Here is a 27,111-nt window from a genome sequence, read left to right as displayed (position 1 = left end):
TCCCCAGAACCCTCCAGAGACCTGCAGAGGAGCTTCTGGTGTGCAGGAAGGAGAACTGGGGGGTTCCCCTGCATGTTTTTGGGTCAGTGGGGGGGTTGTCGTGGAGGTTGGAAGCTCCTGAGCAAAGCTGAGCCTGGGGTCTCGCTGGGGCTCCAGGCCTGGAGAGCTTTGGGTGTCCTCCCATGCCCCCCAGTCCTGGCTTGGTGCCAACTTTGCCAGGCTGAGGGGTGGCCAGGAGGGGGGAGGAGCATCCCTGGGGGCTGTGGGGCCTCTGGAAGGAGCAGGGAGGTGTGAGGAACTGCGGGATGGGGGCACGGGGAAACAGGGGAGGGGGTGGGTGGCAGCAAAAGGGAACTGGGCAGCCAGGGCAGCCCAGGGCACCCAGGACCATCTGTAATACCTGGGAACATCCATAGCACTTGGGATCATCCATGAGACCTGGGATCATCCATAATGCTTGGGAACATCCATGGCACCCTGGACCATCCATGGTACCTGGGATCATCCATAACACCTGGAATCATCCATGATACCTGGGATCATCCATGGCACTTGAGATCATCCATGATACCTGGGATCATCCATGGCACCCAGGACAATCCATGGCACCTGGGATCATCCATGGCACTTGGGATCATTCATGGCACCCAGGACAATCCATGGCACCCAGAGATCAACCATGGCACCTGGGATCATCCATAGTACCTGGAGTCATCTGTAGTACCTGGGATCATCCATGGCACTTGGGATCATCTATGTTACCTGGGATCATCCATGGCACCCAAGACAGTCCATGGCACCTGGGATCATCCACGGCACTTGGGATCATCCGTAGTACCTGGAGTCATCCATAGTACCCAGAATCATCCATGGCACCCTCCATGGCACTCGGGATCATCCATGGCACATGGGATCATCCGTAGTACCTGGAGTCATCCATAGTACCCAGGATCATCCATAGCACCCGAGATCATCCATGGCACCCAGGATCATCCATGGCACCTGGGACAATCTATGGCACTCAGGATCATCCATAGTACCTGGTATTATCCAAAGTACCTGGAATCATCTGTAGTACCTGGCATCATCCATAGTACCCGGGATCATCCATAGCACCCTCCATGGCACCCAGGACAATCCATGGCACTTGGGATCATCCATAGTACTTGGAGTCATCCGTGGCACCCAGGATCACCCGTGACACCCAGGATCATCCATAGCACCTGGAATCATCCATGACACCTGGAGTTATCCATGGCACTTGGGATCATCTATGGCACCTGAGATCACCTATGGCACCTGGGATCATCCATGGTCCAGGGCAATCCATGACACCCAGGGCAGTCCATAGCAATTGGGATCATCCATGGCACATGAGATCATCCGTGGCACACAGGACAGTCTGTGGCATCCAAAAGCATCTGTGTCACCCAGGACAGTCCATGGCACCCAGGACAGTCTCTGACACCCAAGACATGACACCCAAGAACTTCCCTGGCACCCAAGAACTTCCAGGAACCAAGAACTTCTCTGATCCCAGGACCACCCATTGCACCCAAGACACCCAAGGCTGGCTGTGGGGACAGTGTGGGGACACCAAAGCAGCCCTGGCCATCTAAACTGCTCCCCTGGGGCAGGTGACAGGGCCACCTTAGCCCTGGGAGCCCGTGGAGGCTGGGCTAGATCTCCCATCTTCTCTCTCCTGGTGCTGGGACACTTGGTTGGTCTCCAAACCCATCCCGTGGGGTTTTCCTTCCCTTGTGCTGCAGGAGAAGACACATCTCTCCCCTCCTTCCCTGGGTGCCTGGAGAGGCCATCCCAGTGCTCTGAGTCCCACATCCCTGGCTCAACTATCCCAGTTCTGTTCTCCAAGCACAATACAGAGGCTCCTGCCTCTCCTGTGTCCTCAGCCCACCTGTCCCTGGCCCTGTCCCCATCCTGGGGGGACAATCTTGTCTTGCCCAACCACCTACGTGTCCCCTTCCAGGAACCAGCTCGGAGCTCCTGTCTCATTTCTGGGCTGGAAGTGGAGCCCCTGGTGCCAGGCACCCACTCACGGGCGGGCAGCAAAGCCACAGCCATGCCCACAGAGTCATTTCTGGGGCCCAAGTGGGTGTAAAATCGAGAGCAGGAGGTGGGAGGGCTGTTCTGGCGCTGCCTGCCTGTTATTTTCTCCTTCTGCAGAAAAAAAACCTCTGGGACGGGGCCAAACCTCAACAATCGAGGGCTGAACTGACCCCAGGGGCAAACCTGGACCTCCTTCTCCTTCTCCTTCTCCTTCTCCTTCTCCTTCTCCTTCTCCTTCTCCTTCTCCTTCTCCTTCTCCTTCTCCTTCTCCTTCTCCTTCTCCTTCTCCTTCTCCTTCCCCTTTCCTTTCCTCTCCTTCCCAAACCTTCCTAAACCTTCTTTTCCTTTTCCTTTCCCCTTTCCTTTTTTTCCCCATCCTTTCTCCAACAACCCACGGGGTCATTCCAGCCCCAGATCCCCCTTTCTCCTGCCTGGCACCCCCATCCCGGTGTGTTCCCGACTGTGAGCTCAGCCCTGGCTCTTCCCTGCGGCAGGAAGCCGTTTGTCAGCGTGGGATGGGCTGGGATTGGGATGTGTCACTCCTGGATCAGCCTCGGGAATGGAGGGGAGATGTCCGGCAGCTGCAGGGGGGAGCTGAGGCACGTGGGGTGAAGGTAGGGCGGGGGTGCAGCTTTCTAAAAGCAGCCTGAGCTTTCTCACAATCCTCTCGGGATTTTTGGGAAGCCCCCCTCGCTCTTCCCGGGGTGTTTCCTCGGGATTACCACCCTGGCGGTGCCGGGAGTGACACCAAGTGACATTCCTGGGGTTGGAGACCTCAAACCTCCCCCATCCTCAGCCGGTCCCTGAGCACGGGGCCGATCCTCTCTTCTCCCGGCAGGAAGCTTCTTCCGGGGGGGGCTTTATCCCAAGGAGAATTAGTTCCCTGTGGAGAAGCCGCCACCCTGCCCGGCTGTTGGAGGTGACCGGGTGGCCCTCGAGGTGCCCGGGGTGGGCCCTGGGCTCCCCCCATCCCAGCCCAGGATCCCAAAGCGGTTTTGGGGGCAGCCCTTTCCTGTCCCTTGGCCTGTGATTCCTGTTCCCGCGGGTTGGGGGCTGTGCCCGAAGCCCTGCGAGGGGGCTCTGAGGGGGGACAGGGATGGCTCAGCCGGGTCGGGACACGGCAGGAATTGGAATGGGCTGCCCAGGGAAGTGATTCTGCCCCTGGACCGGGCACTGGCGAGGCCACACCTCGAGTGCTGTGCCCAGTTCTGGGCTTCTCAGTTTAGAAAGGGTATTTAAGGGCTGGAGTGTGTGCAGAGAAGGAGCTGGGGAAGGGTCTGGAGCACCCTGGGGGGGCTCATCCTGAAGAAAAGCAGGCTCAGGGGGGACCTTCTGGCTCTGCAACTCCCTGACAGGAGGGGGGAGCCGGGGGTGGTCGGGCTCTGCTCCCAGGGAACCAGCAGGACAAGAGGGCACAGCCTCAGGTTGTGCCAGGGGAGGTTCAGGTTGGACATCGGGAAGGTTTTTACAGAGTGATGAGAATGGACTGCCCAGGGAGGTGGTGGAGTCACTTCCCTGGACACGCTGGACGTGGCACTCGGTGCCATGATCTGGGTGGCAAGGTGGGGTCACAGGTTGGACTCGATGGTCTCAGAGGTCTTTTCCGAGCTAAACGACTCTGCGTGTTTCGCTGTGTCCCCGTGCTGGGACACCCGGAGCAGCTCCAGGCTGCTCATCCCTCCTCTCTCCGCAGGCTGCTGGCTCCGGGATACTCGGAGACTCACTACAGCGGGGACGGACAGCCCGTGACCGTGACCCCCAACCACACGGTGGGTGCTGGGGGGGTGGGTGGGTGGGTGCAGGTCACCTCTGGTTTTTGGGATGAAGCCAAAGCCGTCCCGGGGCGGGGCGGGGCGCTGCGTTTTCCCTGGCAGCATCCCCGGCGCCTGTGGCAGCAGGAATGCGGCCGCACGCGGCTCCTGTATCTCTTGGCCGCGGTTCAGCACCTCGGGACGTAAACACAGGGCAGCACCAGGCCCTCCCCGATGTCCCCCCACCGGCCTTTTGTCACCCTTCCAGCGCGCCGGGCCCGTCTGTGTCCCGGGCTGAACTCCGGCTCTCCCGCCTCCCTCCCGGCTCTTCCCGGCGTGGAGGGACGCGGCTCCCCTGGCCGGGAAATGGGAAATGGGTTTTGGTGGGGTTTTTTTTTGGGATCAGCACGCGGGGTTTGTTGCTGCCCAGCCCTGCTGAGGGACCCCACTGAGGGTCTCCATCCCCTCTGTCCAGGAGCACTGTCACTACCACGGCCACGTCCGCGGCTACGGCGGCTCCTGGGTTGTCCTCAGCACCTGCTCGGGAATACGGTATGGAAAAACGCAGGGTGGGGGCGTTGTGGGGCTGGCAGAGGGTGGGATGGACCCACTGCTCCTTCCTCCCTGCAGAGATCCCCCCCTGGAGCAGCACCGATGCTCCTCCCTCTCGGCTCCAGACAGTTCACGGGGCTGATTTTTCCACTACTCCCACCCCATCCTTCTCCTCCCTTCTCCCATCCTTTTCCCAACCCCAGGAGCAGGCAGGTAAGGGGAGAAAGAACAATTTTCTGGCAGGATTGGCTTCCTTCAAGGAAATTCATCCCTAGAGGGGGAAAGACCCTCAGAACTGAGCTTTGTTCACATGGTCTGATGGTTTTGATGCCGAGGGTGTATTCGCTCCCGGGGCTGTTTGGACAAAGACCCCCATCCCTGATCCCTGCTCCCAGCCTGGATGTGGACCAAGCTGAGGTGCCATGAGTTTGTGGGGCCTCAGGGACTGAGGGAACCACAGGGGAAGCACTGCAGGAGCCACCAGGGGCTGTTCTCCTCTTCCAGGGGTCTCATAGTGCTGAGCAGCAACACCAGCTACTACCTGAGCCCCCTGGACCCCCCCGAGCTGGGGCACCACATCATCCACAGAGCAGAGCACCTGCCCATCCCAGCTGGCACCTGTGGGCACGGGGATGATTTTGGGAGCACCGTGGCCGACATTGCCCAGCTCTTCCAACCGGGGCACCGCCGGGTAAATCCACCCTGGGGTCTGTTGGGAAGGGGCAGAGGGTTGGGAGCGGGGCTGTCTGCACCTCTCCTGATGCCCTGTGCCCATCCCCTTGGCACCTGGGCAGAGCTGTGCAGGCAGGTGGGACATGAGGGGTCTGTGTGGGTGATTTACCTGGTCTGAGTTTGGGCAGGAGACCCCCAGAGAGAGGACGTGTGGGTTGGGCACCAGTGCTGGGACTTCCTGTGGGACATGAGGTCATTTGGAGACACCCAAATGTTCCTTGTCACCTCACGCCTCAGCTTCCCCTCCCAGCTGTCCCTCCTGAGCAGCTCTGAGGTGTGTGAGGTGGAAGATGCCCAGAGCCATGGGCTGACCCTTCCTTGGCCCCTCTGAGCCTTGTGTGTGTGTCCTGCAGGTGAGGAGAGATGCCTGGAGGACCATGAAGTACATGGAGCTCTTCATCGTTGCCGATCACACACTGGTGAGCGCTGAGGGGGGGGCAGAAACCTGGTCCCCTGCCAAAAAAACCAGGTCCCCTCATTGTGTCCCTTCCTGATTTTCCTCTGGTGACCTTTCCCCATCCCCACATTTCTGCAGTACAGGAACCAGAACCTCAACCTGGGCCAGACCAAGCAGCGCATCGTGGAGATCGCCAACTACGTGGACAAGGTGAGGGACCTGCCGGGCCCTTTTGGCCACCCCTGTCACTCCCAGGGCCTGTGAGAGCACCTGATCTTGGTACCAACCTGGTGGTGGCCCTCAGGGACAGTGCTCGTGTCACTAGGGTGAGGAATCACAGAATTATGGAATCATTTATGTTGGGAAAGGCCTCCAAGTCCATCAAGTCCAACCATTCCCAGCACTGCCAAGGCTGCCATCAAACCACGTCCCCAAGTGCCACATCCACACGGCTTTTAAATCCCTCCAGGGGTGGGGACTCCACCACTGCCCTGGGCAGCTGTGCCAGGGCTGGAAAACCCATCAAGGAATTTGGGGGTTGGGATGAACGTGGTGGGAATCGCTTTTTTGGGCCGGGCTGCAGCGAAGTCCTGCCCTGGCATCAGTGTCGGCTTCCTTGGCACAGGAGGGATACACTAAGGTATTACCAGCCTGTGGTTGGCATCATACCACCCTGCTTGGCTCCTGTGCCCGTAGAGCCCATGCTTGCAGGTGGATTTGGGAGAAAAGTGTCCCAAAGTCACCCGGCTGGAGGGACGCGCCGAGACCCACTGGCAGGGATGGAGGATTCCCGGCGAATCCCGCCTCCATCCCTTCCATCCCTGCCTCCCCTGCAGTTTTACAGGCTGCTGAACATCAAGGTGGCCCTGATCGGGCTGGAGGTGTGGACGGAGCGGGACCACTGCGCCGTCACCAGCGACGCCAACGCCACGCTCTGGGCCTTCCTGCAGTGGAAGAAGTCGCTGAGGTCCCGCAAGAAGCACGACAATGCCCAACTCCTCACGTGAGCAACCCCCTGCCCCGCTGTCCCCGGGCCCAGCTGGCACCGGGGTGCCCAAACCACCCTGGGGGGGGGGCTGAATTCCCGCTCCGTTCTCCTTCCCGAGCAGAGGGAAGACGTTCGGGGGCACGACCATCGGAATGGCCCCGCTGGAGGGGATGTGCAGCATGGATAACTCCGGAGGTGTCAGCGTGGTAAGAAGGTTGTGAGGGGTCCCCGCTGCTTCTCCCAGCTGGAGAACCTCATTGCCACTTGGAGGAGCTCTCCATGGATTGGGAGGATCAACCATCTGGGGTTGGTCCTGGGATGCAGCCTGGGAGTGAGTGAGGGTGTTGGTGGCTCCTTATCCCTCTCAGATGTTGACCGGGTACTAAGGAGGGTGAAAAGGGGCTGATTTAAAGGTCTCCCACCCCATGTGCACCCCCAGACTCCAGCAGCGCTGGGATCTCCTGCGATGCTGCTGCCCCTCATCTTGAGGAGCCCCCGCTCGTGCTCCCTGGTGTAGTGGGGTCATCTCTGCCCAGATGACTCTGATCATCCTCCTCATGGTCCTGGTCGTGATGGTGGTGGCCAGGGTGACCTGTGATCCCTGGGCAGAGTGGTGGGGGCCACCCAGGGTGCTGGTTTTTGGGATGTGCCTTGAGAAGTTGGCTCCAGCAAAAGATCTTCCCAACAGTCCCACGTGGGACTTCCGGGAGAACAAACCCCACTTGTGCCGTGAACCTTCCTCCAACCCCCTCCATGTTCATCCCGTGGGATCCAGCTGCAGTCCCAGGGATGTTGTGGTCCCTCCACCAACCCAACCCCATTCCCAGCTGTGGGATCACCCCTGTCCCTCCCTCCCTGCTGACCCGTCCCCCCTCCCCGTGCAGGACCACGCGGAGCAGCCCATCGGAGCCGCCGCCACCATGGCCCACGAGATCGGCCACAACTTCGGGATGGTCCACGACACCCAGGGCTGCTGTGTGGAGGCCACCCCGGAGCAAGGGGGCTGTGTCATGGCAGCAGCCACTGGGTAAGAGCTGCTGGGGGTGGGACGTGTCCCCAAAGCCCCCCCAGTAGAGCATGGGTGCTGTTTGCAGCCGGGTGGGATGGGAACAGGGAGGGAATCTCGGCATCTCTGGGCTGGGAGAGCTGGGGGGTTTCCCCTGGAGAAGAGAAGGCTCCAGGGAGAGCTGAGAACCCCTTGCAGAGCCTAACAGGGCTCCAGGAGAGCTGGAGAGGGACTGGGGACAAGGGATGGAGGGACAGGACAGGGGGACAAGAGGGAATGGCTTCACGTTCACAGAAGGGTTAGACAGGATATTGGGAAGGAATTCTTTACTCAGAGGGTGGGGAGGCCCTGGCCCAGGTTGCCCAGAGAAACTGTGGCTGCCCCTGGGTCCCTGGAAGTGTCCAAGGCCAGGTTGGAGCAACCTGAGCTAGTGGAAGGTGTCCCTGCCCGTGGCAGGGGGTGGAACTGGATGGTCTTTAAGGTCCCTCCCAACCCAAACCACTCTGTGACTGCTCTCTGATTCCCTGGAGCGAGTACATCCCAGGTTCCAGGTGTGAGCAGGGCTGGTGGTCTTAAAGGGCAACAGAGGAGTAACAGCCCCATCCCAAAATAGCTAAGGATGGAAGCAGATGGATGTTTTCTGGCACACACATCCCAGGAATCCAAGGCATTTTTCCTGCTCTATCCCACACCTCAGCTCAAAGGAATTACCCTTTATTGTAAGACCAGAGGGGCAAGGGGTGCCCAGTCCCCTGTCATTCCCATGGGGAATTGTGGCACTGCAGGGCTGGGGTGGGATGAGCTCACATCCCTCATCCCAACACTCCTAAATCTGGATGCAGGATGTCCAAGGTGTCAGCCATTAGTTTTCCTGCTCTTTGGAATCCATCTAGGACTTGTTTTCTTTACTTTTACCCTTTAACTCAGGCCAAAGCTGTGTCAGATCCATCTGGTTGGTGCCACTTCCAGCTCCAAAGTCCTTCTCCTTTTGTGTTTTCCATCTCCTGACAACACACTCATCCCAGATATCCCTGCACTGAAGAAAAGCAGTTTTATTCCCTGTTATTTGATCCCACCTGCTCTTCCAATCAATAAAGATCATGGAAACCCCCCAGTGTTGTTTCAGGGTGGGGCTCTCAGGGCTGTCAGACTCCAACACTGATCCCATGGGATTTAACCTCTCCCTGGGTAGATTTTGGCGGGGAAAAGGACATTTTTGACTGTCTTCAACCTGTCCCTATTTGCACATTGATCAGTACTGGGTATATTGCCTTTCTCACCCCCCAGAACTTGTAGGGACTTAGAACTTTCTCAGATTTCCCTCAGGTTTCAAAAACGCTTTTACAAAACATCCTTCTGTGTCATCTCAAAAAACAAGGTGTCCTGACATGAAATAAAACTGCTTTTTCAGGGTTAGGAGGAAATGAAACCATTAGTAAGAAGGAGGAAATGATTCTTCATAAATCACACAAATAACCCACAAACTTTGCAAAAACACAGAAGAACCGAGCTCCGAGTTCCTCTAGAAAACCGGTTTCTCTCCAGCTCCTCAGGCTGGTTGGGCTGTTGGAAAAATAACCTTACACTTTGTTAGGCTCTAATTATTTCTTTTGCTGTTCTGTGGGGTTTTTTTGGTGATCCTTTCCCATATTTCTTTAATTTTTTCAATGATTTTCACCCATCACAACCCCAGAGGTGTTTGAAGAGCCCCAGAGGGTTATTTCCCCTCGGTGGTTCAGAGATAACATCTTTTTAACTGACATCCTGAGCAGATGTGGGGACCTGCTCTGTGGTTATTTTGGGGGGGGTTGTGGTGTCCCAGGTGCAGGGGCACAGAGGTGGCATCTGCACCAGCCTGGAGCTCACAGAGCCTGCAGGGGTTGGTGCTCCTGGGCTTGCAGGGTCTCACCACGAGGGTCTCCATCTCCAAGAGGTTTCGTGCTGGCGGGTTGATGCTCCAAGGGTGGCTTTACCTGTCCCCTCCATCCCATTCCTGAGGGTTTGGGGTTCAGGGAGTGTCCCCTGGTTGTTGTTCTGGTGCTCACCCCGTGCCACTTGGGGTGGGAGAAGTTCATGGACTCATGGCTTCTGCCCTTGGAAGGCTTTGTGCCAGTTTGTCCATGTCCTTAATTCCCAGCTCTGACTGGTTTTCCACCTTCTCCTGGTCCTGATCACCCTATTTCCCATTCCTCCTGGAAGGATTCATGCCAAATGTGCTTGATTCCCAGTTCTGACTGTGGTTTTCCACCTTCTCCTGATTCTGATCTCCCTGTTTCCCATCCCTGCTGGAAGGTTTTGTGCCAAATGTGCTTGATTCCCAGTTCTGACTGTGGTTTTCCACCTTCTTCTGGTCCTGATCACCCTGTTTCCCACCCCTGCTGGAAGGTTTTGTGCCAAATGTGCTTAATTCCCAGTTCTGACTGTGGTTTTCCACCTTCTCCTGGTCCTGACGACCCCGTTTTCCATTCCTCCCTCTCTGTCCCGTGCACAGACACCCCTTCCCTCGCGTGTTCAGCTCCTGCAGCAAGAGGCAGCTGGAAAACTACTTCCAGAAGGGAGGTGGGATGTGCCTCTTCAACCTGCCCGACACCAAGGACCTGGTGGTGGGACGGAAATGTGGCAACGGCTTTCGGGAGGAAGGAGAAGACTGTGACTGTGGGGAGGTGGAGGTAGGAGCTGCTGGTTTTGCATCCCTTCCCTGCAGAGGCCAAAAAAGACCACGTGGAGAGGGGTGTTTCCAAGGGAAGGGTGTTTTCTGGTCACCTCAGGGACTCCATTCCAGTCCCACCTTCCTAAATCCATTTAACTTGGTCCTGGCTTCCTTCTCGACTTCCCTCCCGAGTGCTCAGTTCTTCCTCATCCCCTCCGTGCCTCGGTTTCCCTGTTGGCAAAATGAGAAGGCAGTGATGTGAGGGGTGGAAAAGGGGCTGGGGGAAGGGGTAGGGAAGGGATGGGATCACGGTCATGGAACCAGGACCACGGTGTTGCCTTCTCTTCCCGCGCAGGAGTGCACCAACCCCTGCTGCAACGCTCACAACTGCACGCTGAAGGAGGGGGCCCAGTGTGCCCACGGGGACTGCTGCCACAACTGCAAGGTGAGACCCCCACTGTGCCCCCACCATGCCCCCAACATGTCCCCTCTGTGCCCATGGGATGAGCATGGACACACGGCCCCGCTGTTCCCTCGGGAATCACGTGCTGCACATCTGAAAGGTCAAACTCTGCCGTGCCAGATGAGGGTTATGTGTCAACTTTTGTCTGCAGGAGAATCATGGAATGGTTGGGGTTGGAAGGGACCTTAAAGGCCACCCAGTTCCACCCCCTGCCATGGGCAGTGACACTTTCCACTAGCCCACATTGCTCCAAGCCCCATCCAACCTGACCTTGGACACTTCCAGGGATCCAGGGGCAACCACAGCTTCTCTGGGCAACCTGAGCCAGGCCCCCACCACCCTCACAGCCAACAATTCCTTCCTTCCCAATATCCCATCTAACCCTACCCTCTGTCCATGGGAAGCCATTCCCCCTTGACCTGTCCCTCCATGAACTTCCCAAAACCCCCTCTGCAGGAGAATCTCCTCTGGCAGCTTTCTGGCTGTGGTCCAGCCCAGGAATGTATCTCCATACCTTGATAGCCCCCTATGGTCCCACAGGGGACATATCAGCTGGTTCATGTCCCCAAACTGTGCCAGGAGGCAACAGCCAATCCCACCTTGTCTCCTTGGCTCAGTTTGTCTCTCCTCCTGTGGCAGCTGAAGGCGGCCGGGACGATGTGCCGGGAAGCAGCAGGATCCTGTGACCTCCCGGAATATTGCACTGGTGCCTCTCCCTACTGCCCAGCCAACGTGTACCTGCTGGATGGCTCCTCCTGTGCCTATGGAGAGGCCTATTGCAACAACGGGATGTGCATGACCCACCACCAGCAGTGTGTCCAGCTCTGGGGACCAGGTGAGTCCCACCAGCTCCGGCCTGGCCTCCTTTCCACCCCTCTCCATGGCATCTACCTGTGGGGTTGGAGGGTATTGGGTGGAGGGGGCATTGGCATAGATTGCCCAGAGAAGTTGTGGCTGCCCCTGGATCCCTGGAAGTGTCCAAGGCCAGGTTGGATGGGGCTTGGAGCAACCTGGGCTAATGGAAGGTGTCCCTGCCCGTGGCAGGGGGTTGGAGTTGGATGGGCTTTGGTCCCTTCCAACCCAAACCACTCTATGGTTCTATGATCAAAATCCTCTGCAAGACCTCGGAAAAAAGGGACTTTCATCCCTCTTGTGCTGTCCCTGGTCCAGCACCCTCAGCAGCAGCTCTTCAGGAGACTTTTCCGTGGTGTTTTCTCCAGGAACATCCAGCTGCTGCTTCCATTTCCAATACTTTTCCCCACTTCCTGCTATCCCACATCCCAGTGGGACCTTTCCTGCCTCCCTGCAGGTGCCTGGCCAGCTCCAGATGCCTGTTTCCAGGACGTGAACATGGCTGGGAACACCTACGGCAACTGCGGCAAGGACAGCCAAGGGCGCTACGTCAAGTGTGACAAGAGGTGGGCGCAGCCCTGGCACCCCTGGGTGCCCCATCTCCTCCTCTTGCACCCACAGCCCCCCTGAACCGTCCCCTGGGAGGGGACTGGGAGGCTCCTACCCCAACCTCTGGGGTCAGGCCCGTTTTTGGGGCCTGAGGAAGCCACCACATCCTTCTGGACTCTGTTTCCGTCAGTGCTGGGAGGTTGGACTTGATGGTCTTGAGGTTCTTTTCCAACTCAAATGATCCTGTTGTCCCATCAGGTAGCACCTCGTGCAGGGAAGATCAAAGACAGCATCAGGGGATGCTGTTTAGGGAACGTGTGCCCCCGGTATTCCCAGTTTATGGAATCATGGAATATCCTGAGTTGGGAGGGAGCAACTCCATTGAGTCCAGCTCCGTCGAGTCCAACTTCTGGCCTTGCACAGGACACCCTAAAAATCCCACCATGTGCCTGGGAGTATTCCAGGGATATTAGAAGCCCCCCTGACTGTTCTCTCCACCATTTCTCTGCGCTGTCCATGATTTATCCAAGTCCTTCCCGAGCCTGCCGAGTCACAACACGGCGTGGCCACGAATCCCGAGGGAGACGATCCCACGGGCGTGGGGAGACCGAGGGACTTCCCACCCTCACCTCGGCTCTTCCCCACTCCCAGGGACGCCATGTGTGGAAAGATCCAGTGCCAGAGCTCGGCCAAGAAGCCCCAGGGGACCAACACGGTGTCCATCGACACCACGATCCGCTTCAACGGGCGCGAGGTGAAGTGCAGGGGCACCTACATGTACACGGCCAGGGACGACGAGGACGACCTGTCCGACCCCGGGCTGGTGATGACAGGGACCAAGTGTGGAGATGGGATGGTGAGTGCCCCTTCCCGGGGCTGGGGGCTCCTGCAGGAGACCAGCATCTCCTGGGCTCTTTCCCAGCTCCAGCATGGACTTTGGGGCTTTGCCAACGGGATGTGGTTTCCTCCACGCGTGACCCGGCGACGTCTCGATCGGCGCGTTTCGAGGTGTTTGCAGGCCACCAAATTCTCATCTGGGGCATTTCTAGATGTCACCAGACGTTTGTAGGCCACCAAATTCCTCTCATCTGGGGCATTTCTAGACATCACCAGATGTTTGCAGGCCACCAAATTCCTCTCATAGAGGGTATTTCTAGATGTCACCAGGTGTTTGTAGTCCACCAAATTCTTCTCATCTGGGGCATTTTTAGACATCACCAAATGTCTGTAGGCCTACAAATTCTCATTTGGGGCATTTTTAGACACTACCAGATGTTTTCAGGCCACCAAATTCTCATCTGGGGCATCTCTAGATGTTGCCAGATGTTTACAGGCCACCAAATTCTCATCTGGGGAATTTCTAGACATCACCAGATGTTTGCAGGCCACCAAATTCTTCTCATCTGGGGCATTTTTAGACATCACCAAATGTCTGTAGGACTACAAATTCTCATTTGTGGCATTTTTAGACACTACCAGATGTTTTCAGGCCACCAAATTCTCATCTGGGGAATTTCTACCCATCACCAGATGTTTGCAGGCCACAAAATTCCTCTTATAGAGGGTATTTCTAGACATCACCAGATGTTTGCAGGCCACCAAATTGCTCCTATAGTGGGTATTTCTAGACATCACCAGATGTTTGTAGGCCACCAAGTTCTTCTCATCTGGGGAATTTCTAGACATCACCAGATATTTTCAGGCCACCAAATTCTCATCTGGGGCATTTCTAGATGTCACCAGATGTTTGCAGGCCACCAAATTCTTCTCATCTGGGGCATTTTTAGACATCACCAAATGTCTGTAGGCCTACAAATTCTCATTTGGGGCATTTTTAGGCATCAACAGTTGTTTTCTGGCCACCAAATTCTTCTCCCTGGCCTCAAAGCTTCTTTTCTGGTTCAACTCATAGCAGAGCAACCCCAACAAGAATTGCCACAGGATTTTATGGATGAGGCTTCCTCCCACAAAGAAATTGTTTCCTGGGAAAAAGCCGTGTTAGGAACCAACATGGCAAATCCAGAGCTAACTGGGAATTGGTCTCCTTTGCAGCCCTTGCATCTCCAAGGACTTTGGAGGGGGCCAGTTGAGCGGAGGAAGGGCAGAGGCCTGGTGGAGGACATGGTAGCAGGGGTGTCTGCCAGAGGGAGTTGGCTGTGGAGGCACTTCCTTCCCTATTTGGCATTTGAACAGTGGAATTTTCATCCCTGTTTGGGATGGGAGGCCAGAACGTGGCTGGGTTTGAAATCCAGCAGCGTTTTTTTTTTTTTGGCCGAGTTTTAAGGCCAGATGGGGAACAGTTTGTCCAGGAGCTGCCAGGTGGGTTGGCAGGGGAGGGGGCTGGGAGTGGTGGTGGCTGGTCCTGGATGTAGGAATGGCAGGGCCGAAAACTGGAGTGAAATCCATTGACCTGGAACGACGTGACTTATCCCAACGGCATTTTCCAACGGACAACACCCTGAAGGACAACATCCTTCCAGAGAACCCCCAGGGAAGCCCTCAGAAGATCAGTGTGGTCTCTCTTGGGTCTCTCTCTAACCTCCCTGGCTCTCCCACAGGTTTGCAAGGACCGCCGGTGCCAGAACGCCTCCCTTTTTGAGCTGGAAAAGTGCGTTTCCCGGTGCAACGGCCACGGGGTGAGTTATGACCCAAGACCACCAGAAAAATCCTGGGATGAGGAGCGGATTTTTAAGGCAAACCAAGTGTCTCCCCCCAGGGATGAGCCCTCTGGATTTCTGCCTTTCCTATCTGTCCCAGGCATCAGCTCCAGGTGAGGCTGAGCTGGGATCTTTGCTCACCCGTGTCCGAGTGAGAGGAAGGAAACCATTCCTGATGTAAGAACCATCTGCACAGTTTGGATCAGGGTCCAGTCTGAACTCAAGAGTGTTTAGAGCTCAGAGCAGGTGCCTGTTCGCTCTGAGTGAAAAACAAGGGTTAGAAAGACAACTGGGACTGCAAAAAAACAAGGAAGTACAAAGAGACATTGTTGTCCAAAGCTCAAAGGGTTGCAAAGGTTGGAGCTCTGTGGAATGTGGGGCTTTGTGAGATGAGGCAACAGCAAACTGTGGGAGATGTGCTGGACTGTGTGGAGAGATGTGATTGTGCAATACCCACTCTGACCCTTTTGTTCTGCTCAGAGAGCTGGGGAGGTTCACCTGGAGAAGAGGAGGCTCCAGGGAGAGCTGAGAGCCCCTGGCAGGGCCTGAAGGGGCTCCAGGAGAGCTGGAGAGGGACTGGGGACAAGGGAGGGAGGGGCAGGACAAGAGGGAATGGCTTCCCAGTGCCAGAGGGCAGAGTTAGATGGGATATTGGGAAGGCTGTTAAGGTGGGGAGGAGACCCTGGCACAAGTTGGGCAGAGAAGCTGTGGCTGCCCCTGGATCCCTGGAAGTGTCCAAGGCCAGGTTGGAGCAACCTGGTCTAGTGGAAGGTGTCCCTGCCCATGGCAGGGGGTGGGACTGGATGATCTTTGAAGTCCCTTCCAACCCAGCCCATCCTGTGATTCCCTGATGCTCAAGGGGTGAACACTAGCAGGGCTTCAAGCTCCTTCAGCCCGAATTCCTGTCACCCACCACCTACTCTCGTCCCCACCCCACAGGCCACCACTTCCACACCTTCCCTGGTGGTCTCCAGCCCTTCTCCTCTCCCTGCAGGTCTGCAACAGCAACAAGAACTGTCACTGTGACGCCGGCTGGGCTCCCCCCTACTGCGAGGAGCCGGGGCTGGGGGGCAGCGTGGACAGCGGCCCCGTGCAGCCCAACAGTGAGTCCTGACTTCTCCGCTGCTCCTGGGGCTGGAATGATGCCAGGAGAGGGGGAAATGGGGGGGGATAGAGCTGCTGGCAGCACTGCTCCCCGAGGGGCTGGGTTGGGTCTGTCCAGGCAGTCCCACAGTCTGTGGTCAGTGGTCGTGGTCACCTCAGTTGCTTGGTGGCCACCCGTTGCCATGAGAGGCTGCTGGATGGTCCTGCTCCCTTTCCAGAGGTGGGATCAGCAGTGATGTGCCTAGTTTGGGGTGATGGGCAGGTGGGATCAGTGTTCCCCAGCGTCTCCCAGCCCCTCACTGCCCTCTGTGCTTTCCCTGCCAGACCACGAGGCCGCTTTGATCGCCCTCCTCGTCGTCTTCCTCTTCCTCCTCCCGGCCCTGACCATGAGCATCTACTACTGGTACCGCAGGGAGAACTCTCTCCTGAATAAATGGATAAAGGAGATGAGGAAGAGGAGCCAGGAGGCCTACAGGTGGGTGGGGCATCTTAAATCCCTCCTCTCGTGAGGACCCAGCGGGACTCAGGAACCTGGTTTCATCCAGCCTGGTGGGAACGGTTGTGGAGGAGCTGGAGGTGCCCAGGGCCATTTTCAGAGTTTTATGAGACCTGGTTTGAGATCTGAGGAGTTTTCTCCTGGGAAAATTCGAGGCTCTCAGCAATTCCTTGAGCAGAAGAAGAATCCTCTGGACAGGAAAATCCCAGGGATGATGATAAAGGTGGTTGGTAGCAGGGGGGTTGAGTTCTCACTCCCAGCAGGCTGCAAGAATTCCAAGGGCTCTGAGAACCACTGAGTTTTGATATTCTCGTTATTTCCCCTCCCAGCAGAGGTAGAGACACAAAACCCCGTCAGAGCCCCGAAAATAATTCAGGAGGAAACCCCAAAACCAACCAACCCCTCATTGAGACAGACTCATCCAGCAGTGCCCTTAACGAGCTGTTAATTGAGACAGGACCTCCCTGAGGGGCAGAATTTCGGGAGGCAGCTCTTCCTGAAGTGGTTGCTTTATGTTGCCATCCGTGATTGACTTTGGAATTCCCAGCAGGAACAAATCCATCGGTCGGAAGTCGAGCAACGGCCACCCCAAAGCTGCCTTCACCTTGAGGAACATTTCCACCTCCAGCCACACCGATAAAGTAAGTGATAACTCATCAGTAAAGTGATAAATCATCAATAAAATAAGTGATCACTTTATTGATAAGTGATAACTCATCAATAAAGTAAGTGATAACTCATCAACAAAGTGATAAATCATCAATAAAATAAGTGATAACTTTATTGATAAGTGAAAACTCATCAATGAAGTGATAGCTCATCAATAAAGTGATAACTCATCAATAAGTGACAGCTTATCAATAAAGTGATAAATCATCAATAAAATGATAAATCATCAATAAGTGATAACTCATCAATAAAATAAGTGATAAATCATCAATAAAGTGATAAATCATCAATGTGATAATTTATCAATAGTGATAAATCGTCAATAAAGTAATAAATCATCAATAAATCAATTGTCAATATAGTAAGAGGTTTTAAATCATCAATAAGTGATAACTTATCAATAAAGTGATAAATCATCAATAAAGTAAGTGATAACTTACTGTATTGATAAGTGATATATCATCAATAAAGTGATAAATCATCAATGTGATAAATCATCAATAAAGAAGTGATAAATCATCAATAAAATAAGTGATAACTTATCAATAAAGTGATAAATCATCAATAAATTGATGAATCATCGATAAAATAAGTGATAAATCATCAATAAAGTTAATGATAAATCATCAATAAAGTGATAAATCATCAATAAAGTAAGTTAAAATTTAGGAAGAATTTAGGAAGAATTTAGGAGGAATTTAGGAAGAATTTAGGAAGAAAGGGAGAATTTAGGAGGAATTTAGGAGGAAGGCAGGAAGAGTTTAGGAGGAATTTATGAAAAATTTAGGGAGAATTTAGGAGACATTTAGGAAGAATTTAGGAAGAAATTCGGAAGAATTTAGGAAGATGTTAGGAGGAATTTAGGAAGAATTTAGGAGGAAATTAAGAGGAATTTAGAAGGAATATAGGGAGAATTTAGGAAGACTTTAGGAGGAATTTATGAAGAATTTAGGCAGAATTTAGGAGACATTTAGGAAGAATTTAGGAAGAAATTCGGAAGAATTTAGGAAGTATTTACAGAGAATTTAGGAAGATGTTAGGAGGAATTTAGCAAGAAATTAGGAAGTATTTACAGAGAATTTAGGAAGATATTAGGAGGAATTTAGGAAGAATTTAGGAGGAAATTAAGAGGAATTTAGGAGGAATTTATGGAGAATTTAGGAAGACTTTAGGAGGAATTTAGGAGACATTTAGGAAGAACTTAGGAAGAACCTTGAAAGAAATTAGGAAAAATTTAGCAAGTATTCACAGAGAATTTAGGAAGATGTTAGGAAGAATTTAGGAGGAATTTAGGAAGAATTTAGGAAGTATTTACAGAGAATTTAGGAAGATGTTAGGAGGAATTTAGGAAGAAATTAGGAAGAATTTAGGAAGTATTTACGGAGAATTTATGAAGAATTTAGGAGACATTTAGGAAGAATTTAGGAAGAAATTAGGAAGAATTTAGGAAGTATTTAGGGAGAATTTAGGAAGATGTCAGGAAGAATTTAGGAGGAATTTAGGAAGAATTTAGGAAGAATTTAGGGAGAATTTAGAAAGACTTTAGGAGGAATTTAGGAGGAGTTTAGGAGGAATTTAGGAAGAATATCCCTGTGTGCTCTCACGTGGTTAGTGAGGGGCAAACACGGAATCTCAGGATCACTGAGGTTGGCAAAGAGCTCTGGGATCGAGTCCAACCATAAAACACGTCCAGTTTTGGGGCAGGACGGTAAAAACGAGGGGTAAAAGTGGAATAAAAACTGCCGGTGCTCCGCTCCCAGGAAAACCTGCTCCCGGGAAAACCTCCCTGAGGATTCTTCTCCCGCTTTTCCCACCCCGGCAGGTGACCCGGGCGGCGTTCCTGCCCAAATCCTGCGCTCACCACCCCGGCTCTCAGCCCGTCAACGTGGTCCACCCTCTGCGCCCGGCCCCGAATTCCATCCCCCCGCGGCCCAGAGACCCCAAACCCGCCAGGCCACCCCCGCCGGTCACCAGGTCACCCTCAGAGGTCACCAGGTCACCCTCAGAGGTCACCAGGTCACCCCTGGGCCACTCCAAAGCCAGTGGCTCCCAGGCCAAGCTCCCGCCTCCCAGGAAACCTCTTCCCTGCAGCCCCGTGAGGACCCCGCAGGTGAGCTCCGCTTTTCCTTCCGGGCTCGGAAATTCCTGGATTTTTTTCTGGATGTTTTTTGGGTTGGGATCTCTCGAGGAGCTGTCACACCACCCCGAGAGGTGGATGTGGTGCAACAAAGAGGAAAGTTCAGTGGATAATCAGAATATTTTAGAGTGGTTGGGATGTTGTTAATGAGAATATTTTAGGGTAGTTTGGGTGCTGTTAATGGGAAGATTTTAGTGTAGTTTGGGTGTTGTTAACGACAATATTTTAAGGCAGTTTTTGTGTTTTTGATAAGAATATTTTAGGATGGTTGGGGCGTTGTTAATGAGAGTATTTTGGGGTAGTTTGGGTGCTGGTAATGACAATATTTTAATGTAGTTTAGGTGTTGTTAATGGGAACATTTTATGGTAGTTGGGCTATTGTTAATGGGAATATTTTCAGGTAATTTGGGGAGTTGTTAATGGGAATATTTTCAGGTAGTTTGGATGTCGTTAATGAGAATATTTTAGGGTAGTTTGAGTGTTGTCAATGACAATAAATTAAGGTAGTTGGGGTGCTGTTAATGAGAATATTTTAAGGTAGTTTGGGTGTTGAAAATATTTAGGGTAGTTTGAGTGTTGTTAATGACAATATATTAGGGTAGTTTGGGTGCTGTTAATGAGAATATTTTATAGTAGTTTGAGTGTTGCTAATGGGAATAATTTAGGGTAGTTGGTGTGTTGTTAATGGGAGTATTTTAGTGTAGTTTGGGTGTTGTTAACAACAATATTTTAAGGTAGTTTGTGTGTTTTTGATAAGAATATTTTAGGGTGATTGAGGTGCTGTTAATGAGAATATTTTAGTGTAGTTTGGGTGCTGTTAATGAAAATAATTTAGGGGTTTTTGAGTGTTGCTAATGGCAATATTTTAGAGTAGTTTGAGTGTTGGATGTTGTTAATGAGAATATTTTATTGTAGTTTGTGTGTTGTTAATGGGAATATTTTCAGATAATTTGGGTGCTGTTAATAAGAATATTTTAGGGTAGTTTGGGTGTTGTTAATGGTAATATTTTAAGATAGTTTGGATGCTGTTAATGAAAATAATTTAGTGTAGTTTGAGTGTTGTTAATGGCAATATTTTAGGGTAGTTTGAGTGTTGAGTGTTGTTAACGAGAATGAAAATATTTAGGGTAGTTTGGGTACTGTTAATGGGAATATTTTAGTGTAGTTGGGGTGTTGTTAGTGACAATATTTTAGGGTAGTTTGGGTGCTGTTAATGGGAATATTTTAGGGTAGTTGTGTGCTGTTAATGGGAATATTTTAAGGTTCCCTGCATGTCATTCCATGCCTGGAAGCATCTCAGCTCTGCAGTGGGAGAGGGAGGTTTGCAGGAGGTCACTGGACGCTCCTTGAGGATGTTTTGTCCCTCCCCATACCCCTCCTGTGACTCCAGGTGGTCCCAAAGCAGCAGCCCCCGCGTCGGCCCCTCCCTGGGAGTCCTCTCCTGGCCAAGGAGCTGCCTCCTGCCCACGGACAGACCCTGCTGGTCATGGTCCCTCCTACCAACTTCCAGCCGGCGGGGACGAGCGCCACGAGCCACCCCACGAGGCCCCTGAAGTGAGTGGAGTGTCCCCCCCACCACGGGTGGGGGGTCCTGCGGGTTGGGGGCACTTCAGGGGGGTCACACCCGGGTGGGACATTCCCTGCTCTGCAGGACCTCGCAGGGTCTGGCCAAAATTGGCCAACAGCGACCGAGGTTTGGGGTTCTGAGGTGCTGGGTTAAGGGAGGGGCCATATTTTGGGGGGGGGAGGTGGTTTCCCATCCCAGGTGTGGAGGGAGCTGTTGGGATTCAGTGAAGGGATGGCCACTGATGTGATGGCCACTGATGTGAAGGGATGGACACTGATGTTCTCTCTCCTCTTCCCTCCCTGCAGACCGATGCCACCTCAAAGGTGAGTGAGGGACATCCCACGGACCCCTGGCACTGCTTGTGGGGGGTGGCCTTTGGTTCAGCATCAGACTGGGAACCAGGAGACCTGGGATTAAATTTCCACCTTCCCAGAAGCTCCTGGATGAGCAGGACATAGTCCCTCTGGGTATCCCACCAACAGCAGAGCTTGGGCACCTGTGTCCTAAGGAATGGAGGACGTGGGTTTTCCAGTCCGAGTGTTTTCCAACATCACTGCTACTTCCAGCTCTTGCTGTGCTGCCCAATCCTCTGGATAGGGGTCAGTGGAGCCCCAAGGAATTGTGTTTGCATCCATTCCTGCTGCTTGGGCTCGTGGGCTGTATCCATCTGTGTATCCATCCGTGTATCCATCCATCCACTGTGCTGGAATGAAGTTGTCCCTCATCCCCAGCCAGCCTTCTGTGTTAGTCACTGCTCTGACCCTCTGACACTATTTTGGGTTCTTGCTTTGCAGCTGCCACCACAAAGAGTTGACTGTGCCCCAAAATGTCTCAGTGGAACTCAATCCCTGGAACTCAGGTCTCCAAGGAGATGAAACAGGGCTGGTCTGTGGTTCCTAAAGGGAAGGGTTTGGCACATCCTGGCAGCCAAAATCATCTCCCTTCCTCAAACTGTGGGATTTTGTCTGTGCTGCCCACTGAGAACAATCCTGGAGAGGGACTTAGAACAAGGGATGGAGGGACAGGACAAGAGGGAATGGCTTCCCACTGCCAGAGGGCAGGGATAGACGGGATAATGGGAAGGAATTCCTGGCTGTGAGGGTGGGGAGGCCCTGGCCCAGGTTGGGCAGAGAAGCTGTGGCTGCCCCTGGATCCCTGGAAGTGTCCAAGGCCAGGTTGGAGCAACCTGGTCTGGTGGAAGGTGTCCTTGCCCATGGCAGGGCAAGATGCTCTTTAAGGTCCCTTCCAGCTCAACCATTCCGTGATTCCATGAGTCATGAATCCCCAGGATGGGAAAAGGCTCCATATGGGGTTGTTTGAGTTGGTGATGTCTCTTGGTGGTGCACAAACCACCTTGGCTGTTTGTAGGTGTCCCTGGGCAACATCATTCCCACTGCTGGTCACTGCCTGGTGTCACCACATGTCCTGTCAGGGTTCTCGGGGTCCACCAAAGGAAAAACCACCTCAAACCAGTGCAATCTGTGGTTTAACCTTTGCAAGGGGACATGGGTGACCACGGCAGTGCCAGTGCCAGGTGCCCTCTGGTCTCAGGGACAGCAGCTGCTCTGTCTGCCCTGAGCTGTGGGAGGTTGGTTGTGGTGGAGGTGGTGGGTGGTCGATGTTTGCACTCAAAGAGTTGTCTCCTTCTTCTTCTTCTCCTCACTCCAGGCCAGTCCCAGCCATCAAAGTCCAATCAACCTCCTTCCCCTCCAAGAAGTGACAATCCAAGGCCACCTGAAGCCCGTCCTTCCTGAGCTGGCTCTCCTGATTTGCACTGCTCTGCCCACAGGGGTCCTTCATTCCCCTCCTTTTATTTGTCTTTTGATACCAGAGGACTATTTTTATAAGACAGAATTTGTATTCAGCACAAAAACCGGGGGTTGGGGTGGGGAGGAGAGGGGAAACTGGTACTATGACTTCACTGAAGGTTGGAGGTGGGGTTTCCACGGTGGACATTCCATCCCGGCATCGCTTCCCGGCCAATTTGCCTCCCAGCTTTGGTTTCTCCCTGATGTTGCACATGGGCTGGGCTGGGGCGACCCGGGGGGCACGAGGACGTCCAACACTGATGGAAGATGCTGGTGACAGTGTAATGTCCTTCTAGCTACCTCCTCCTTCTCCTCCAGGCCTGGTGACACCCCTCCTCCACCACCACCCACTGCCACCAGAGCTCCATGCCGGGGCGTCCTCTCCGGGGAGACATTTGCCACGAGAGAAACACGATTTCCAGCTTGGATTGGGACATTTCCACAAAGGATCCAAGTTCTCGGGCTCCTCCTGCCCCTCCTGTCCGATTGCACGAGGTGACAACCCTGGGGTCACCTGGAAGGAGCAACCTCCTGGGAAGTGTTTCAATGCCTCAAGTGCTGGTGGCACCAGCGGGTCACCAGGGTGCTTTCAGGGGGCTCAGGAGCCCCCCCACAAACGTTGCCTGTTCCCTGCTCGTGGGCCAAGCCCAGCAGTGGCTCCTGGAGCTGCTGATACTCTGCTGTCCCAACGGGATGAGGAGCAGGAAAACCTCCTGCCCGTGTCATCGGCTTGTCCAGAGGCCTCGGCCGAGCCGCTGCATTTCTCTGTGCCTCAGTTCCCCCCGTGTGGAAAGGGGGGGGTGATAACCTACCTCACAGGGGTGTTGTGAGGTTGAACAAACTCATGTCTTGAAAGGGCTTTACAATCCTCAGATCAAAGGTGCTGTTGACCTTGCACAGTTTTGTGCCACTTTTCCTGTGACTTGACACGCGGCTCTATCAGGGTCTGAAACGAGAACAAAGACTTTCTACAGTCCCCTGGCTCCTCTGGCTCTTTTCTTGCTCAGAAGTTCCCTGAACCCTTTAGACACCAAGATCTCCAGGTCTTCCACGACCTGCAAACAGATCCCAGGACTCCCTTAAACCTGGGACGGTTCAGTCCATCCGTGTGTCCCATATCAACGACACCGGGATAGATCCCACCTGACCTGGGACAGATCTCTTGGAGATGTGTCCAGCCATGGGGTAGGTTCAGGGACAACCCTCAAGGGAGGGTTCAGGGACAAGAAGCTGTTCTGGTGTTTCATTATCCCCAGGCTGGGCTTAAAGGCCACCTTAACCCGAGCTGTCCTTACTCTCACGATCAGGCTTTTCTTTGAAACCTTTGGTCTTCCTGAAGCATCTTCAGGAAGAATTTCTTCATGGAAAGGGTTGTTAAACATTGGAATGGGCTGCCCAGGGAGGTGATGGAGTCCCCATCCCTGGAGGTGCCCAAGGAAGTTCATTGGGCACAGGGACCTTGGAGGGTTTTTCCAGCCTTGGTGATCCCGGGATCTCTGGTGCCTCCATATTTTTCTTGGTTCACGGATGTCCACGTGGGATCTTGGATCCAACATCTGCTCTTCCTTTAATAACAAGTCACAAAATCACAGAGTCATTTGGGTGGAAAGGCACCTCTTGAGATCGTCCTCACACGAGCTCCAGAGGTGATTGAGCTGATCCCTAAACATTCCCAAGGTCCCGTTGGTTTCAGTGATCTCCCGAGGAATTCTGACACGATCAGAGCCTTCGGAGCTGCTGAAGAGGGAAAAACCTGCTCCCTTCCTGGGCATCCCCTCCCTTCTGCTGCCCACTGTGCCAGCAGAGGGTCAAACAGCTGGGGAGGGTTTGGAGAAGCCACTGCAGGGATGAAGTGCTTGGAAAAACCTTTTCTCCACGTGTTGGACCCTTTAACTCCGTGACAAAGTGAGGGATGACAGGTCAAAAAACCAGCAAGGTTTTTTGGATGGTCTCTCCTCAAGCTGATGCCGAGTTTTGGGTTCTTGCCTATTAATATCCTGCTTGGCCACCACACTCCCCTTCATCTCCTCCTGCTGCCAGTGGGGAAAGTTCAGCCACTCCATCTGCCCAAACTTCACCAGCAGGGCAGAACTAGGACACACATCTGGGGGGAAATCTGAGATCTTCAGGTGAGAAAGGAATTGATGGAAAGGAATTGAGAGAAACCCACAGGTTTGGACTCAGGGGTGCTGCAAAAATCTGGGGCTCTGCTCAGTGTGACACAATAAGTACCCAAAGGTGTTTCCACCTTCTCAAAGAAACCCTTTCTCTGCCTGGGATGTCCTTGAACATCCTTTTTCTTGGGGCAGATTGTGCTGGGCCGTGGTGCAAAAGGATCCACCACGTCCCTTTTCCTCAGGCAGAGAGAGCAGCAGTGCTGGCAACAGCCATCCCAGTCCCTCCCAGTCCCACCCAGTTCCTTGTTTGGAGCAGGGATATGAGAGGATGGGAATTTGGGGGTGATGCCCGACGGTCTCTTTGCTGGCTTTGTGGAACGTGAGGTGGTCCCAGGGTGTGCAGGTGGGTGGCGTCCACCCCGATGCAGCCACAAATACAAGATGTGACCCGTGGTTCCACGGGACAGGCAGGATTTGAAGCCTGGTAAGAGAAATTCCTGGATCCAGGGAGGGGTTTGGGGCGTCCAGGTGGCACTAGATGGCAGCAGATGACCACGAATCCTCTGCTCAGCCTCTGCTCGGATTTACTGGGATTTCCAGGGAGCGGGTCCCCTCAAGTGTAGCTCTTCTCCTTGGTCTTTCTCCTCTGGCCCATCATCTATAAATCCATTTAAAGCATCAACTGGACGTGAAAGCTGCTGAGTGTTCCTGGGGGGCTCCTTGAGCTTCCACGTGGTTTCCCAGTGAACCTTTCCTTGTCATAAAAGGGAATGTGTGAAAGGCTAAGGGAGCTGGGGGGGTTCCTCTGGAGAAGAGAAGGCTCCAGGGAGAGCTGAGAGCCCCTGGCAGGGCCTGAAGGGGCTCCAGGAGAGCTGGAGAGGGACTGGGGACAAGGCATGGAGGGACAGCACACAGGGAATGGCTTCCCACTGCCAGAGGGTAGGGATAGATGGGATATTGGGAAGGAATTTTTGGGTGTGAGGGTGGGGAGGCCCTGTCCCAGGTTGGGTAGAGAAGCTGTGGCTGCCCCTGGATCCCTGGAAGTGTCCAAGGCCAGGCTGGAGCAAGCCAGTCTAGTGGAAGGTGTCCCTGCCCATGGCAGGGGGTGGAACTGGATACCCTTTAAGGTCCCTTCATCCCAAACCATTCCATGAGTCCATGACTCCGTGACTGCCCCTCCTTGGCCATCTCAGGGGTCACTGTCACCCACCACACCCGGGATGGAGCTGGGAAGATCTCCCCGCCCTTGGGCAGGTTGTTGCCTCTGTCTCCACGCCTTGGTTCCCCTCTCCATGCCTTGGTTCCCCTCAGCCTGTCCAGTGGAGTCCCCAGTCCTTCCTCTGTCCCCCCTGTGCCCTGTCCTGACCCACAGCAGCTCCTGTCCTGACCCACAGCAGCTCCCTGGGCTTCTGACACCCTTGGGCTCCTCAGGGTTTTCCTCGTGGGACATGGAAGAAGGGTCAAGTGAAGAAGGGAATGTGGTGAGTCCCCAGTGATGGAGTGGCCTCCACGAGCTTCAGAAATGCAGAGGAATTTTCTGGAGCACAATGGGGAGGTCACCCTGGGAGGGGAACCTGAGTTTTGAGGTGCAGCAGCTTTGCTGGGGGTGTCCTGGCCCCAGACAGGCTCTGTCCCCTGGGATGCAGGACGAGGGGACATTTCTAGACCAAAATGTAAAACCATCTCATAGAATCCTGGAATCTCCTGAGCTGGATCCACAAGGATGGAGTCCAGCTCCTCACAGGACACCCCAACAATCCCACCCTGCTCCTCAGAGTGTTGTCCAAACACTGCTTGGACAATTCCTTTCATTTTTTTCCTCATCCTTTTTAAAATTTATTTGATCTTTTCATTTTCCTCGTTTCTGCTGCATCCTGGAATGGGAGGGATGAGGGGGATGAACACCTGGAATGGCACCACACAGGCAGGTAACACATCCATGGGTGCAGAGAAACGCTGGCAGACAGATTCATGCACAGAGCCAAGGGAAAAAAAATCCTGGGAAAAAAGGGACAAAAAAGCAACGAAGCAATTAATGAAGAGGCTCCTGCAGCTGAGGAAGTCAAACAATTTATCATCTTCCAGCTCCTACTCTTTCCCTTTGCTGTTTTTTTCTTTGGCAGATGTGGATCCTTCTCTCCAGCCATCCCTCCCTCCCACCCAGGGCTGAGAGATCCCTTCTTGGAGTCGAGAAGGGGCCTGTTAAAAACGAAAATACAAAGCACAGCTTGACTTTAGTTCTCTGCATCCACTTCTACCCATCCAGAGCGAGGGGGAAAAACACATCAGAGATATTAAACACACCCACACGATGAAGACTGAGGTCCTGGGGAGGCTGTTGCTGAAGTGTTGCCTGGAGCTGATGCCTTATCTCTCTAATTTTCAAGTGTTTCTTCGAGCTGTGAGTGTCTTTCAAGTCTCAGTGCTGTGAAGTTCAAAGTGAGAGAGGGGAAGCAGCACTTCTGTGCCAGCTCTGCCTCCACAACCTCCTCTTCTGGTTCAAATCCTCGCTCGGAGAAGGAAAGGAAGGAATCGGTGAGCTTGGACAA

At 53.7% G+C, this 27,111-nt stretch overlaps 1 protein-coding gene across 1 annotated transcript in view; it reads left to right on the top strand.

Annotated features, from left to right (window-relative positions):
- LOC113999916 (disintegrin and metalloproteinase domain-containing protein 33-like) overlaps positions 1-22,509 on the top strand; it is a 35,394-nt gene extending 12,885 nt beyond the window's left edge. The window contains exons 4-24 of the mRNA XM_027743722.2: positions 3,761-3,836; positions 4,294-4,370; positions 4,875-5,061; positions 5,456-5,521; positions 5,638-5,709; positions 6,336-6,502; positions 6,609-6,693; positions 7,372-7,514; positions 9,985-10,162; positions 10,499-10,588; positions 11,246-11,441; positions 11,916-12,024; positions 12,659-12,863; positions 14,566-14,643; positions 15,659-15,767; positions 16,093-16,243; positions 16,815-16,905; positions 18,756-19,043; positions 20,461-20,624; positions 20,943-20,960; positions 22,306-22,509. Of these exons, the coding sequence (XP_027599523.2) occupies positions 3,761-3,836; positions 4,294-4,370; positions 4,875-5,061; positions 5,456-5,521; positions 5,638-5,709; positions 6,336-6,502; positions 6,609-6,693; positions 7,372-7,514; positions 9,985-10,162; positions 10,499-10,588; positions 11,246-11,441; positions 11,916-12,024; positions 12,659-12,863; positions 14,566-14,643; positions 15,659-15,767; positions 16,093-16,243; positions 16,815-16,905; positions 18,756-19,043; positions 20,461-20,624; positions 20,943-20,960; positions 22,306-22,357 (2,602 nt within the window). The 3' untranslated portion in view covers positions 22,358-22,509. The remainder of the gene's footprint in view (positions 1-3,760; positions 3,837-4,293; positions 4,371-4,874; positions 5,062-5,455; positions 5,522-5,637; positions 5,710-6,335; positions 6,503-6,608; positions 6,694-7,371; positions 7,515-9,984; positions 10,163-10,498; positions 10,589-11,245; positions 11,442-11,915; positions 12,025-12,658; positions 12,864-14,565; positions 14,644-15,658; positions 15,768-16,092; positions 16,244-16,814; positions 16,906-18,755; positions 19,044-20,460; positions 20,625-20,942; positions 20,961-22,305) is intronic.
- Positions 22,510-27,111: the final 4,602 nt, after the last annotated feature.

The sequence above is a fragment of the Pipra filicauda genome, unplaced genomic scaffold (assembly GCF_003945595.2).
Source record: "Pipra filicauda isolate LSUMZ 115617 unplaced genomic scaffold, ASM394559v2 scaffold695_size148437_pilon, whole genome shotgun sequence".
NCBI lineage: Eukaryota > Metazoa > Chordata > Aves > Passeriformes > Pipridae > Pipra > Pipra filicauda.
Note: the sequence above shows the minus strand (reverse complement) of the source record. Positions and strands in the feature narration are given on the sequence as shown.